General features: G+C 40.0%; 1 protein-coding gene across 8 annotated transcripts in view; it reads right to left on the bottom strand.

Moving 5' to 3' along the window:
• nfia (nuclear factor I/A) overlaps positions 1-16178 on the bottom strand; it is a 153623-nt gene that overhangs the window by 16115 nt on the left and 121330 nt on the right. For 4 of the 8 annotated variants that reach the window (XM_084417784.1, XM_084417785.1, XM_084417786.1 and 1 more), the window contains 4 exons: positions 9942-10070; positions 4056-4234; positions 2816-2981; positions 1682-1773 (listed from right to left, as the gene is read on the bottom strand). In XM_084417784.1, the coding sequence (XP_084273910.1) occupies positions 1682-1773; positions 2816-2981; positions 4056-4234; positions 9942-10070 (566 nt within the window). The remainder of the gene's footprint in view (positions 1-1681; positions 1774-2815; positions 2982-4055; positions 4235-9941; positions 10071-16178) is intronic. The other 4 variants (XM_084417788.1, XM_084417789.1, XM_084417790.1 and 1 more) reach the window with 1 other exon arrangement.

Raw genomic sequence — 16178 nt, forward strand, 5'->3', positions numbered from 1 at the left:
TGAAAACAAAAGAGTTCGCCTGAGAGCGTTAGTGTGTTACACACAAACTTAGCAATGACGAAAACCAAAAATGTTTTCGTTAACCAACATAAAAATCAAAACTGCAACTATAATGCTCCTTACAAACAAATTCTGATTATATACATTCATTTCTTGTATATATATATATATATATATATATATATATACATATATATATAAATAAATAAATGTACGGATACCAGTACAGAACCTTAGATGCCACCTGAGCAGGAGAGGGAGAGAGGAAAAGGTGATAGAGAGAAGGACAGAGAGAGAGAGAGAGAGAGAGAGAGAGAAGGGGTGGCAGAGGCGGGCAGGAGTAATAAATAAATACAAACAATAAATAATAACAACCCCCCGCTCTCCTCCCAGCCGGCCTGACAAACACCTGCCTCCATTCTACTGGGGGATGCGTGTCTTGCGGCCTGCGACACAGTCAATAAATCGATGGGAGGCTGCTGCAGGCCTCCGGACATATCACACACACACACACACACACACGCACACACACGCACACACACAATCTCTCTCTCTGATCCAATCCAGTCTTGAGTGCTTCTCTATGAACGTGGTCTAATCTCTGCTCTCTGTGTGTGTGTGTGTGTTATAGCTGCGTTTACAGAGGTAACTGATGCTCTTTTTTTCAGTTTGCATGAGTGCAGGTGGCAGTGTAGGCTGCATTTGTCATTGTAGATATGTGTGTGTGACGATTAAGGTTACAGGCGGCATTTCAGTAGCATTAGCATTTACATGACTGGAAAAAACAAACACAAGTTCATTTACATTAACAGGGTGATCCTGATGTCCGTTTATGAATATATTAATAGCAGTGGTTGACTGATATGGGTTTTAAATGCCTAATGCACAAACTGATAACTGCAGACTAGTATAATATCTATTGTTTTATCATTTGATACAAAAAAAAAATATATATGTACAAAGGTTTGCTTGAAAATTGTTTTATATCTAATGCAATAACACTTTTTATGTACAGTTTAAGCGACCAAATATTTTTTAACTTGAAACTGAAACGTTTACACAACATTTACTCAACATTTAACAGAGTAATACAGAACTGACTAAGGAATTAGCATGAGGAGAGCTAAAACTACTAGCTTTTTCCCTTTTACTAGTTGCTAAGTCAGTTCCGTATTATAAACGTTTTTTGCTTAAGTAAATGTTGAGTAAACGTTGCGTAAATGTTTAATGGCGGATCCTGACATTCTCAAAACAGCCAAATGTCGTAACAGTCATGTGAAATATTAATATAATAATATTATTGGTTGATATATAAATGTTGAATAAACTGTGTAAACGTTAATTGAAATTTAACAGTTTGTTTGATCAGTTATTGGCTGATCCCGACAACTTCAAAATAGCCAAATGTTGTAACTGCCATGTCAAATTATAAATTGTAACTAATCTGTAGCATGCAGGCGACTGTACGTGTGCAAGGGGTATAAATCAAGGTTGCGGTCACTGTGCCATTGAACCCGAGTCTGAACATGCCAATTACACACAATAAATCAGCTATGAGCTCTCACAGTGAGCGAGGGAGTTATATGAGCTGGCATAACAGTGCTGAAAGCCTATTATGACAGACAACAAGCATTCTTGATGGACTTTCAGGGACTCTGTGGATCTGGGCATATGTACTCACCTGAGGCTGCTGAGGGATATTTACAAAGCTGGGGTCTCTGGGGCCCACGCTGACAAAGCGCTGAGCGGGAGACGTGCTCGGTGTGGAGTAGGCTGTGGTGAGAATTAAACACACACACACACACACACACAAAATGAATATCAATATTGTATCGGGAGCAGTACAGCTGTTGAGAGGAAGGCTTGATACGGACACTGCGCATGGTTGACGGGAAATTCTATTCATTACATAAAAACAAAACAAAAAAAATCACTGTAGATAAGCTCATCTGAGATGTGAGACACTTCCTCCTGGTTTCACAGACAAGGCTTAAGCCTAGTCCCAGACTAAAATGCATGTTTGAGCTGTTTTAACTGAAAGCAACTGAGACACTTTCCCCCAGGGTTTCAGGGTGTTCACACTTGTAGTTCGGCATATGATGGTATTTTGACCAGCTGAGAACTCATGAAGAGCTTGCAAAATATGTAAAGGAGTCAAAACAGCGTCAGGAATCCCTCCGTCACACACACAAACGGAGATCTGCTGCGAGGAGACACCGTTCTGATGCCTGTACTTTTTAGGGTCTCATCTTCCTGTTTTTGGTTTGTTTACATGTTTTTGGTCCGTGTTGCGTTCATATTTCATTCGATTGACACCAGGGTTCGTTTGGAACTCTTTTCAGCGGTCTCGGTCCGCACCAGGGTTCAGATGGCAGCGTTCACACTTACTCAAATGAACCAAACTGCACAATCAGAGCAATCGCACCAGGGTTTGTTTTAATCGAACCAAACATGCCAAGAGTGAACACACCCTCACAGACAAGGCTTAAGCTAGTCTCAGACTAAAATGCATGTTTGAGCTGTTTTAACTGAAAGTAACTTGCACTGATATATCTTAAAATATGTCAGTGTCATTGTTTTGTCTTAAGATGCTCACCAGTAATGATTTTTGGCTTAATCTTGGCTTAATCTAAGCCCTGTCTGTGAAACCAGGCCTTAATGTTTGGGATCGAGTACTGGGTATGTGTGAGCCAGAGCTTGTTGTTTTGGGATTGTTTAAAATGTATTATATTTAGTTATTTAAACATTTACAATAGATAGATAGATATGTAAATAAAAATATTAGATAGAGATATAAAGGAGGTCGAGTACTCACTTGGCGAGGTGGGGGAGTTGCCCCCTCCCTCAGTGGAGGTCGAGGGAGGTTTGGAGTCTGACACGGGCAGGGGCACGGGTCGTGCCATCGGGGGAGGCGGAGGAGGCGGCAGCATGGGGGTGGGCAGGAACGGGTTGTGCACCTTCCCTTGACTGCTCCCGTTGGGCTGGATAGAAACAGGACATGAAAAACATGAAAACGCACCCTGAGTATCAACTTCCGGACACGTATGACCAGCAGGCACAACAGAAGCATCTCACACGTGCGCGTAAGAAGAATGTGCTCAGCAATTTTTTTGCTGCTCCCAGTCATAAAAATAATTCTGCTGCTGTGCGCACTTCACCGTTCATAATCTATGACCCAAACAGCACGCTGTCTCTCCCCAATCAGGGCCACGTCAGTCTGGGTCAGTCTATCGAACGGGAAAGGGATTTATTAGCCCCACAACCTGGTGAAAACTAAGGCATGGAGAAGATGGACCTTCTGTTTCATGTTTATAATGACATGTAACTTTTAGTTTAAATGGCTAGATGACTTTTATTTGTTTTAGGATTGTTTCAAATATATAGTGTATGCATGTTTATTTATAACATTAATATTTATTCATAAAGTTATATATATATTGCTTTGTCTATATATATATTGTTTTATCGAGTGCATTTACAGACAAATGATATGTGTACATGAATCTGAATTCAGATTTAGTTCAGGCAAACATTAACTGTAGAGGCATCACTCAAGGGGGCGCTACAGTTAGCTTCAAATTCTTTGCATTTAGACTAATAGTGTTATTATTACAGTAGCTAGGGCAAAACGTCACCATTTTAACTAACTTTAGCTAATTTGTTCAACAAGATACTGCCTGCCATGCCAGTAATTGACCTAAAAAAAAACAACTAACCATAGAAGAAGACAGTTTATGCAAATTTCTGCTATAGTGCCCCTTGTGGCAATGTTGACAATGTGACACCTATTTGCAAAACATAATGAACTTAATTTATTTTGGATGTGTAGCAAGAAGCATACATAGTTGATTAGTAGTGTATGGTTACGGTCGAAATCTTAATCTCATGTGCATTTCCACATCTTCAGACTTTTGTCACTGTACTGGCACTGAACAATGGTGCAAGTTACTACGAACAAGACAATGACAGACTAGCCAACTAAAGCGACTACAGGGATACAAAACATGACATGAAATTAGTAGGAGTGTATGTATGTAGAAAATGCGCCTTCTTACATTAAGGAAGCCCACCTGTCCAGCTTGCTGACCACTGTCAGGGCAGACAAGTTGGACAAACTCCTTGAGCGTCTCCTGGGGGTGGTAGCGGATGGCGTGGTGGGGGAAGTACGAGCCGGGCTGCTGGATGATTGGCGACGTCGGGAAATGAAGACTTGACGGCGTGGCGTGGGGACTCGCTGGAAAAGAGACAGAGAGAGGAGCTCGGTCAGAAAAGGACAGAGGGAGAGGAAGGATGGAGAAGAGGGGCTCCATGAGGAAAGGGTGTGGACATTTGTGCTTGGTTGGATTGGTCATGCAGATGGGGACATACACACAAAGGTGGCGTGTTTTTGTGTGGGCTTGCTTCCCACATTCATGAGGTATAATGTTGAGGGACTTTTAGTAAGCTTAGATGGTATATTTGATTTAGCATAAATGAAAATGAAGCCAGAAAGTGTTGAATATCTACTTACCCCATGTCGCTCCAAACCAGTATGACTTTCTTCCTCGGAAGACAAAATAATATATTTTGAAATTGTTTTGTCTATATAATTAAAGTCAATGGGGTCCAAATCAACAATATTGGAGCAATGTTGACTTTCATTGTAAGGATGAAAAAACATCTTTTGGGTTCTTTGGAAAGAAAGTCATACAACGACATTAGGATGAGTAAATAATGGGCTGTTTTCACATTTCTGGAGTTCTCGGAAGCAGAAGTGCTCATTGTTGGTATAGTGGTGAATGGAAACATTTAATTTTTGCGTCCCCATTTGCTTCAATAGTAAAAAAAGAAAATAGCATTTCTATGACTTAAAATATTGATAGATTACGTTGGTCTGAAGAGGGAAAGATGTCAAATTTGCCGTCACTCCCTCACACTCATCCAGCAACGTTAACAATTTTCTGTCATTTCGTGCCAAGGTAATAAAACAAAAAGTAAAACGTTACAAATACAAATTGCAAGATAACCATAGAAACACGTCATCACAGTCTGTAAAAAGGCAGTCTGACGTATTACACCTGGCTGTACTTTAATCCCTCACGGTCTTGTTGTTGTTCACATCAAATTAAAGTGGTATTCTACCCTAACTCAAAAGGTTTGACAGCACACACTCGCACACAATGCATGCACCTGTTCGTAACAATGGGAAAGCACTGCAATAAACAGCTGTTCAGTCAACAACACTTGAAAAACGCACAGAGCGCGGTACTTGACACCAAAGGGCGCCAGATCCTCATTCTGTGATTTCTTTTTGCATCATTACGACCGATGCAACTAATAAAATGTCTCAGTGGCGTATCGTTCCTCGGCTCTCTCGCACCTTTCTGGCAGGCCTTCGGAGCGCTCTGGGACTGACAGTCCTTTAATGGATCGAACCTTATCAAGTATTTAATTGTAACCGGCACAATCTAATTAGGCGGCTCTTAATAGAGGTAATATTCAGTTATTGGTTATTAGTATAATGCCTGGGATGTACGGCAGCTCGGGGTCTTTAAGCCTGTGATGTATCGCAGCAGAGTTAATAAGACTCCGCACTCACCCTCTCCAATCTCTCGCTCTCTTTCAGGAGAGATGGTAAGCTGATACTACATAAACATTGTTAAAACCACAACCCCCTGCTGCAGTAATTCACTTAGCTCTGGCCTTGATTTATGGCTCTGTCAATAGAGGGTGACTGGAAACTCTGGATGCTGGGGCTGCGATGTAGCCATTGTATTTACAGTAATAATGGAATGGACGACTCTCTTCTGCCCTTCTTTTGGTGTCGTTCTCCGTCTTACCTTTCCAGATGCCGTCTTTTCATGGCCTGGCTCTTTCTGTTGGGGGTAGGACACAAACTTTTATGAAGGAGATGCGAAGACACGTTCGCTGTCTCTTTACCGTCTCTGGCGTATTGGATTAGCCCCAGGCGCTGCCGCAGCGACCGACCCCCTCTGAGACACACCCTTTACAAGGCTGAGTCAGGATTTGAGTGGACGACACTCTTGTACTTAGCACAAATGCTAACAAACACACACATTCAGCCCCAGTATACACAAAACTGCTAGTCATGTTGCATAGCCAGTGATAATCTCGTCAACGCAATTACAGACAAAAATGCCCATAAGATTTTACTTTGTCGACGATAGCGAAGACGAGATGAAAAAAAGTGCAAACAAATTTGGATAACTCTGTGTGTGTGTGTGTATGTGTGTATATATATATATACACACATACACACACACACTTTAGAATATTTGGTTTCGTTATCGTCAACTAAAATGTTATTTTTGTTGACTAGAATCAGAGTAAAACACTAAAAGTAATGAAAATTAAATGACAAAGTATTCATTTAAAATATATTATTCATAAAAAGATGATCAATAAAACAAAACTGTAGAAATTATCACACCAAATGTAACCGGAGCAGGACTTGGAAACCAACCGTCCCAGAGACTGCATTAAACGGCCTTTTCCATGAAATTTGCGAGTACTATCTGCAATCCAAGAGCTGACTTGATGAAACACTTGAGCAGCATATGGTTTCTGCTCCGTTATTCTAAGAAGTGGATCCAACTGGCATCGCGGCATCTATCTGGAGGCAACATGTTGAGACTGGACCGCTTTCGTGACGTTTCTCCTCGCCAAACAAAACCATTTTTCAAACGTCGTCAATCACTCGCCCTCACGAGGACAAATGCGTACCTGTTCAGGCTTTAAATCATCATGGAGTCCGTTCTCTAGAGCCAAACGAACTGTGTTACAGTTTTGGTAACCAGCTTGCGTCAGCTACAGCGAAACCTACCATGTTAATTATGCAAATTGGCACAGTCAATTAGTACGGAGAAAAAAAAACTCTTTTTTTCTTCTTCACTCGCTGACAGAATCTAAGTGTTGTGGAACGATAGCCAATTACTTAAATGGCTTGCTCCCATGTCATGTTCCTATTCATTTAATGGTGGTTATTTGGACGGAAAATTGCAAGTAAACAAAGTTTGACCGTGTCTCGAGGTTGTCAAGGCTGCTGGACGACATAATTCACATTCAAGGCTGTCAACTCTTCCGTCTTCAGCGTTCTCCGTTGCGCTAAAATGGAGACACCGTCTCCTGTGCCTTAATATTCATGTAGCGCATGTGGAAAACCCCACTGATGTGCAGAAAGAGGCTTGATGAATTAAAAAGGGGTGGTGATGAGACTAATACCAGAACACAAGCGTGAGAAAGAGAATAGCCATGTCTTAACTATAAACACCAGGAGATCATGGAAGCCCCAGGAGAAGAGTCTGATCCTTAGAAATGACTTTGTGCTTTATAAACCAGCGGGTTGTTCTAGCAAGCGTGGCGCCATGGCATTAAATGGTGTTAATGTTTAAAGAGAACCTGGAGTGTAACTCAAGTTAAAACTTAGCCTAGTTGTGGCTAAATGTTTGAGAGTTGCACCATTAAACTTAGTTGAAACCGTACCCAATGAGTAAACTAAATATTTACAGAAGCCTCCAATCATGAATAATGGCTGAAAAAAATAGTAGACAAACTGAATTACATCAGTGAGATCTTTAGATGTGTATGATGACGTTGCATTGTAAGTTTGAAGGAAAAAAGTACCTGTTTGCCTTATTTCTATCACTGTGTGTTTTCACTGCTGACAAAAGAGGCATAGGCCAGCAACAGAGGTAGTGGGTGGCCCTAAAAGTTAATCTGAGGGGGGTCCAGCGGACACATACCTCCCAAAGCAAATATGGAAATGATAATGATGAGCTGAAAAGGAGGCAGTCTCCAGCAGCTGGTTGAGCGCGGTTCCTCTGTTGCCATTGTGCCGCCACCCGCGTGTAATAGAAAAGGCTCTGGATTAGTTCCACTTTGCAAATCGTGTTGGTTCACTGATCTTTTTTTCTCGCTTTTCTCAACCTTTTTTCATCGCCGGCCCATTGCTGCCAACTTTCATTGAATGGTGGATTATCAAAATAATAACTAAGGTGATAATAAAAGGCTTTATTTATGCAATAGGCAACAGGTTCCCACTTCACCCAGTTTGAATAACACCGAAAAGGAAGAAAGAGCAAGTGTTGCGTAGTCGCATGGTCAATTGAAAGGGAGGACAGATTTAGGCGGTTTTAAATATTCTTTAATGGTTTTAGAAAAAGAAGTTTTCCGGCCGCCCCGCCTAACCACATAAACCGGGTTTGACTAACGTTTTGAAAGAGAGGGAGGCACTTTAAATCAATCATAGATTCATGGATTTAGCTTTTAAGAAGTACTCTTAAAGGGGCGACAAGCCTCGCCGCATATGCATATTAAATCGCGATCCATTTTGCGCCTCGCGTCCATGTGGACATAAAATATTCACATGACAGCGATACCACTTCCAAGCGTGATTCAATACTAATAGCCTCACAAATTAAGTTGTGGTTAATACTTCTTTGAATATGTTGTAATTCATGCTGGAAACTGGCCCTTTGGCTCAGTTCTGTGAGCCGTTTGGCTTTATTTCCAGCAAATAAAAAATATTAATGATAGAGAAAAAGCAAAAACTGGTACATTTACACACAAACCCTGACTTTTGCATCGAGGTCATTGAATACTGTACAAAACAAAGCGCTTTAAATAAGCGATGGAAAACTACAAACCAGCCAACAGGTCGTAAAATTCAACAATCTTGACTTCATTTTCCTCACAACCACGCAAAGGCGACAATACGTAGCCGCTTTTGGTTTTGATTAAAAACTGTCCTTCCTTATCTATGACAAAACCATTCACAGCCAGTGACAATACAGTCGTGATAACCTGATCCAGGCCGCGCTCTGATAAAGCCTCGTTCGCTGAGAAAACCAACCCATGTGTAAGTCACACTCAGAGATCCGGTTAAGTGTTTACATTAAACGCATGTAAATCAAGCAGCCGGACGAGGTGATACACACTGCGAGTTGCACTCGTAAAGTGACCGCACTCACGTCCTTAGCGGATTTGTCAACAACTGTCCAATTTTAACAAGCTGCATATATAACTCTGCCTCAAGCCCAGTTCACACTGACAGCAAAATGAATGGCAAGAAAACACGCCTCCTAAAAAAAAATAAAAAAAAAAAATATTCCCAAACCTTTTTTTGTGTGAATAAAAAACATACAAGACAACTAGCGTAGTCCGGTGCATGAACAAATGACTTATTAGATGATTATTTTAAGTGAATCAAAACATTAACATCAAGTTATCATTACTTTCAATGATCAAATATTATATAAAATAATTTAAGTAAATAAATCAATTTTTATATAGATACAATAATCAGAACAACTAAAGACATTGTTGTGAACCAACTGAAGAAAATTTGAAATGGAATTTCTTATGATATTTAATTACATATATTGATAAAATAACACAAGGAATGCTTACAAGGAAAGTTTACTTCAGTTGCTTCACAGAATTTGTTTTGGTTGCGTTGATTATAAGATTCCTAAAAAGTATTAATTGAACTGCTTATATTGAAATAATTATTGTGATGTAACAATTTAGAAGGATTGTTGTATAATTTACAGCATTAGCTGATCGACAATGTAACCATAATATATCCAAATGAATGGATAGTTTGCGAATTGGAATTGAATAAACAAATCCTGGTCCATATCACCATCGTGTCGCAAATTTGCATGAAGTTAAACTGTACTCAAATTGGTTGCATCTCCAACTTTCATTGAAATTAAAAATGACGTCCAGATGCTTCGATACTACAAATCTGTCAGTGTGAACGCCCCGACTCCGTTCAGACTCTGAAGTTCCTGCTCATTCAGTCTGATCTTACAAGGGGACACTGTGGGGTGTGAAGGAAACAGGGATTTGAAGGATTGTGGGGGTCCTGCTGGCTGGGATTAGGGGCTTGGGGAAGAAGAGTGGTGCATTTTGTGGAGGGTGGGGTGTTGGGACCTCACCTCTGGGTCCTGTAATGACAGGTCGATGATGGTGTGTGAATGCCGTTCGGGGGGAAGCGGTCTGCGAAGGCACATGGCTGATGAAACCAGACTTCTCTGACTTCTTTAATGTGGTAGGCGATGGCATCCCTGGCAAGAATGATTGATAAGTGCAGTTTAATAACGCATGGTCATGGAGATACAGGCTGGCGCAAAGGAAAGAAAGTGGATAGGAGGGGTGGGGTGTTTTTTTTTTTTGGGTGAGTGGATGGGGATCAAGACAGCAGGGGAGACTGAGAGGCCCAGCGGGGTGTGGCACAGGATACACTACATGGGGCCGAACTGTGAATCTGTCCTAGAACAACGCAAGGTCACGTGAATATATATAGCGTCTTGATGTATTGACTTTAAAATGTCCAACTGACATGACCACTAGGCAAGACCTTGTGACCTTATGGAGCCCCTAAAGGAAACATGGTGATGGGGAGAATATTATAATATAATTGTATTATAATGTGTTGTCTCTCAAAACTTTTTTCTTTTGCAAAACGTTTGCGTTCCCCTGAGAAAACTTTACATTTGCTCACAAAACGTTTGCATTCCCCAAGAAACTTTGTTTGCTCACCAAACGTTTACGTTCCCGATAAACTTTGTTTGCTCACAAAAGTTTTGAGTTCCCGGTAAACTTTGCGTTTGCTCACAAAACGCTTGCGTTCCCCAATAAACTTTGCATTTTTTGACAAAACTTTTGCTTTCCCCAAGAAACTTTACGTTTCCTCACAAAACTGTTGTGTTCACCAAGAAACTTTGCTTTGCGTTTGCTCGCCACCCCCCCCCCCCCCCCTTATATTCGCCTAAGAAACCTTGCTTTTAGTTGCAAAACTTTAGTGTTCCCCTGAGAAACTTTGCATTTACTTGCAAAACTTTTGCATTCCCCCAAGAAAATGTGCGTTTGCCGAGAAACTTTGCGCTCCCTCACAAATCTATTGTGTTCCTCCCAGAAACCATTATAAAAAAAGAAAAAAAATATTTCAATGCTTCTGTAAGTGAATGAAAAGTTTCTAAGGGGAACGCAATACTTTTGCCAGAGAACACAAATGTTTTGCAAGTGAATGCAAAGTTTTTCAGTAGAATGCAATAGTTTTGCATTAAACAAAATTTTTTCCACCTATCTTCTTTTTGTTTTATCACCATGTGCCCTGAGGGGCTGCGTAGTTGGCCGTACTTTGAACCCATAATATTTCTTTAAAGGAATATTTTTTCCCATATCCCAATTACTAAACAGTTGGGTCAAATTAGTTCCGATGAGGTATTCCTGATGCAGTATACAATGACGGTGAGGTTAGTTGTTAATGGTAAAAATGGCGCCTGAAAATGCAAAATCAAAAGGCCGTATTTAAAGTATCTTATGCATCTTACCCATGGGCTAGCGGGATGAAATGACGTAGCGATGAGTGAAACAGAATTGGGTTGAGAAAAAGAAAGAGAAAGCTGAACAGACACGGAGGGAAAAGGAGTTAAGGATGCAAAGCACACAGCATTCACATTCACAGTCTGGCAGGCAGCCTTGCTTTGGCAGGGGTTAATGCGAGCAACAGTTCAGACGCACAGGCTAACATGAGCTAACTGAGAATGACTGAAGTCTGTTAGTGCATGCTCAGCCACGTTAGTTCAACTCCTCCCTCCGGCATTAGCGCTCCCATACTGCCTCGCTTCACTCTACCTCTCGCTTTGGGGTAAAAATAGACAGACGTGAGGGAAACCCATGGCCGATTAGCCACTTGAGGTTAGAAATGCAAATTGATAAGAATGAACTGCAAATAGAAGGGGCAATTAGGAGGCACCGCTGGCCCATTTGTCACCCAGTCAAAGTGTTTAGTCCATTCTTCTGCACTGGGACAGGATATAAGCGCTGGTCTTATGTCTTATTTTTCCCCGAGAGCAGCCCACTCACACCCCCACCATCCCCCAGAGGAACAAGTTCATCCAGACGCTAGCAAATGACTTTAACTAGTGCAATTCAATCATGTGTGGTTTAAGTTGTATTAATGGTTTTAGCTGGCAGCCCCCACTCTCCTCGCGCTGTCCACATGTTCTCGTTAAATCACAGCACTGGTGTATGGGACGCCCCCACGGACACAACCCAATACAGAGACCTGTTATGAGCCAATTATGGTTAAATTAGTCTATCTAGAGTGATTTTACATCTAATATACCGTGTGTTTATGCAGTGTATTTGATGCCGCAAAGAGCCAGGCAACAGGCATTTACATCTTTAAAAGTTTTAAGAACGGCATTCCATTCTAGAATTGCAAAAATTCTAATTGTTACGGTCAAATGTTTAGCAAGTGGTTACAATGCTGATTCACTTGCTAGTAGTGGCCACAAGATTACACTTACACTTTCTCAATGAAAAATATATATCAAAAATAAAATGTGATAGATTAACAAAAAAACAGGATTTGTGGGACAGACGTTCAAATCCAATTATTATTAATATCAATACTATATTTTTATTTAGCATGTTCTGTTATGCAATTTTATTATTATTGTTATTAATATGAACATTAATAATAAATATGAAAACTGTAAAATATTGCATCACAGATTTGTGATATTAATGTCATATTGTATATTTATAGTAATGTTATAATTATATAAAATGTTGAGTGAAATAATAATCATAAATAGTACAAATTTAAATATTGCAGCACAGAATATCCTTATGGCAATCTTAATGTTAATATCAATAAATAATAATATTTTGAGTGCAATAAATAATAATAATATTAATAACATCAATTATAAACACACAGCTCAAGGTGTATTGCCGCAATATGTTGTAGTTTTCCGATTTTTGACTTTTTAGATATGGGGAGGTACACTGTGCAGGTGCAAGTGTTTTGGTGCATATCTGTGTGTATGTAAGTGATTAGAAGTCATCCTTGGTTTCTCCAGCCCTCGCAGACTCCTTCCCCTTTCAGGCGCAAGAAAGAGAGAGAACACAAGATGGAAAGAAAGAAAGCATCTCTTCCCAGCATCAATGATACGTTAGTGATGGGCTTAAACCCCTTTGAAACTTAAATGGGTCACTTGAGGTCATGGAAAGGTCATCTAAGAGGTCAATGAAACCAGGAAGAGATGATCGCTACTTGAATACGAATATGGTAAAAGATTTAAAGGAAGCCATCAAGCACATTTAGCACAGCTTACCAATATTTTCCAGTCTTCATTCATCAAACACATACAAAATTCCCCATTCAGCTGTTCTCATTTTCTCCTCACACTCACACGTTCAGTGCAGAATGCTTCAAAAGATCAATTTCAATGAGTACGCTGACAGCGGTGGAAGACAGAGCGGAGTGGAAACATACAGTGTCATTGGGACAGACTCTTCAAATGTATGTGAAGCCCAATGTAACCAAAACACTACTCACCCGAGACCATGACACAGACGAAAGAGACGTTGATAGAATAAACATACAGAAAGTGGTGGAAAAGGGAATGGAGCGCGGGATAAAAGGATGAGAATCACACATATATACAAGCACACACTTTCACGGGCCACTGCAGAGAATCAGAAGAACTATTGCTAATGCTATTTCTTAAGTACATCAACACTTTGGATATCTTATTTACTGACTAATCTATATTTCGCTTATCCAAAGTCGCTTTGATTTCCTGTCAATCATTTTGCGTCTTCACAGAGCAGTTGAAGCGAACTGTTCAAGTTTAGCACCAAATCCGACTTCATTAGCAGTTAGCTTGTGCGAGAATCCTGTTTTGTTAGCATTGCTTTTGATGACATGTTGATGCCATTGTAATGTCACTGGCATTATACTCAATTATACTTTTCTGTAGGACGGGGTTTTGGGAAAAGTGCTGTGTCTAATTAATGTGGTTTGTTGTAAGTTTGAGATGTTTAACGCTTGTCGCGCAAGAACTCTATTTTGTTAGAGCTGCTTTTGACAACTTTGAGATGACGTGTTGCTGGCCACCTGTTTTGGAAAAAGGAACATGTCTGATTCATGTTTTCATGAACAACTCAGCGTTTCAATTACGATAATACCCTTAGAAGCTGGTTTGTTGCTGGTCTAAGGTGGTCTACCAAATCTAACTAGCCTCACCAACAGGTCAAAACAAAGTCCATCAGCTACACAGCATGTAGGAAGCTGTGTTCTTCGATTGATCTCTGGCAAAGTTCTTAAGGGGATATTTTGGTGCCTGTAGAGTGGGGAAGTCCAAAGAGAAAACAGAATGAAACCTGTGGGTTGGCGGACAGTTCTCTTTGATTGTGTGTGTGTAAGTGTCTGTGCTTGTGGTGGACTGGGCCTGATGTCTCAGAGTGAGTAATGAACACTTGAAAAGGTTCTGTCAGTTGGAATCAAAGCCCAGCTGTAGTCAGCACTTTCCCTTCCGAGGCGTTATTACATGCTGGTACCGGTCCTGGCCCGATTCTCCTCTTCCCTGCTTTTCTCCCTTTCTCACGGCTGACAAATTGACAGAACCCAGACGGGCGAGGAGGCAATTCTGTATCGAGTGCGTCTCTCTGCTGCTCTCCATCGCTCTCGTCCTGTAGCGCTCGCCGTCCCCTCCGGCACATCAATCAGCGCTGGCCCAACTGCAGTCGGCAGTGAATCTGCCCAAACTGGTCTCAACACACGAGATAATAATATAATAATGTAATATAGTTTTTAAATAATGTAATATTACGTTTAATTAAAAAAAAAAAGTATATGTAATATAATTTTTAAATATATATATTTTTTGTAAATATGTAATATCTAATAAATGTTTAATAAATATATATTTAATTAAATGTGAAAAACATTTTAAATATACATAGATACATTTTTTTTTTATATTTAAATTAAATATATATAGATAGATATTAAATATACAGATCTTTAAATATTAATTTAATATACAGATATAGATGGGAGCGTCTGAAAGCAGGCATCTATCAGCGGATCCCTAATATATCCACCGATAGATGCCTGCTTTCAAATGCTCCCATGTGTATCTGTATATAAAATTAATATTTAATATCTATATATTTTTTAATGTAGCTCAGTGAAGAGCGTCAAAGACGTCTATTTACAACATGTTTTTGAAGCGCTGATCATTGTAGCCAATCACAGGCATATATGTTGAGTGTGTGAACACAATGGCCAATCAAAATGCTAGAGGGAAATGCTGGTATCGTCACATTTTTTAAATTTCAGTATAACACTAATATATATATATATATAGGTTTTACATTTAATTAAATACACATTTTATACTACTTTGATCATTTTCAGTAACAAAAAATATATAAAAATTATTTATTTAAATTATCTAAACTTTTTATATAATTAAAAATGTTATTAGTAAATTATTTATTGGATGTTAAATGTTAAAATTGAATGTAAAATCATTTTTTTTGTTTTTATTTGTATTTTTTGAGTAGGTGGCAAGGACTATGACTGCGCTATGACTATGAACACGAGAAGAATGACGGGTCGACGTCACCCCGTGGTCCCTACACCGCCCTATCACCTGACACCCCCTACCTGAGCAATGACAAGCATGCTGCTGCCGCGGACATACTTTCGAAAGGCTGGCTAATTTTAAACACATAGCAAAGGTCTCCGCTATCAAATAAAGATAGGAGAGGCCCGCACACACAACCAACACACTCGGTGTAAATTCATGGAAAGGAATACAAATCAAACAGATGGCAGGCATAACAAGAGCTCGAGATGTCACAGTCTTTTTGATGTTCGACACCACGGCTGAAAAATGGATGCAAGCGGCTGATTGGACGAGAAATGTGATCCTGTCATGGACGAGCGAGTGATCCGGAGGTCAAATCACACTCACTTTTTCTCTCACCCTCTTAGTTTACTCACACATTCCCTCTCACATTCGAGCAAACACACATTGGAACAGACTCTCACTTGCTTGGTGCCGAAGCAACTGTGAAAAGCACTTAATAGTCAGACACAGCTCTAAATCAATAGCACCCCTCCATATTCCCCATTTGTATCGTCTTATTTCACATTTAAATATGTTAGGGATGTGTCAGAAATGTGGACTAGTCAACTAAACGTTCAATGACCAAGTAGTCGGTTAAGGAGGTTGACTTGAGTGAGTTAATCTAGATTTTTTTCTTTTTCTTCTTTAGCTTAAATATACAGTGTAACTGGTTTAATGAGGATGGATTTAGAGAGACAACTTTGCAGATAAAGTTGTATTGTACTAAATTTATTGACT

Source organism: Rutilus rutilus (assembly GCF_951802725.1).
Source record: "Rutilus rutilus genome assembly, chromosome: 8".
Classification (NCBI taxonomy): Eukaryota; Metazoa; Chordata; class Actinopteri; order Cypriniformes; family Leuciscidae; genus Rutilus; species Rutilus rutilus.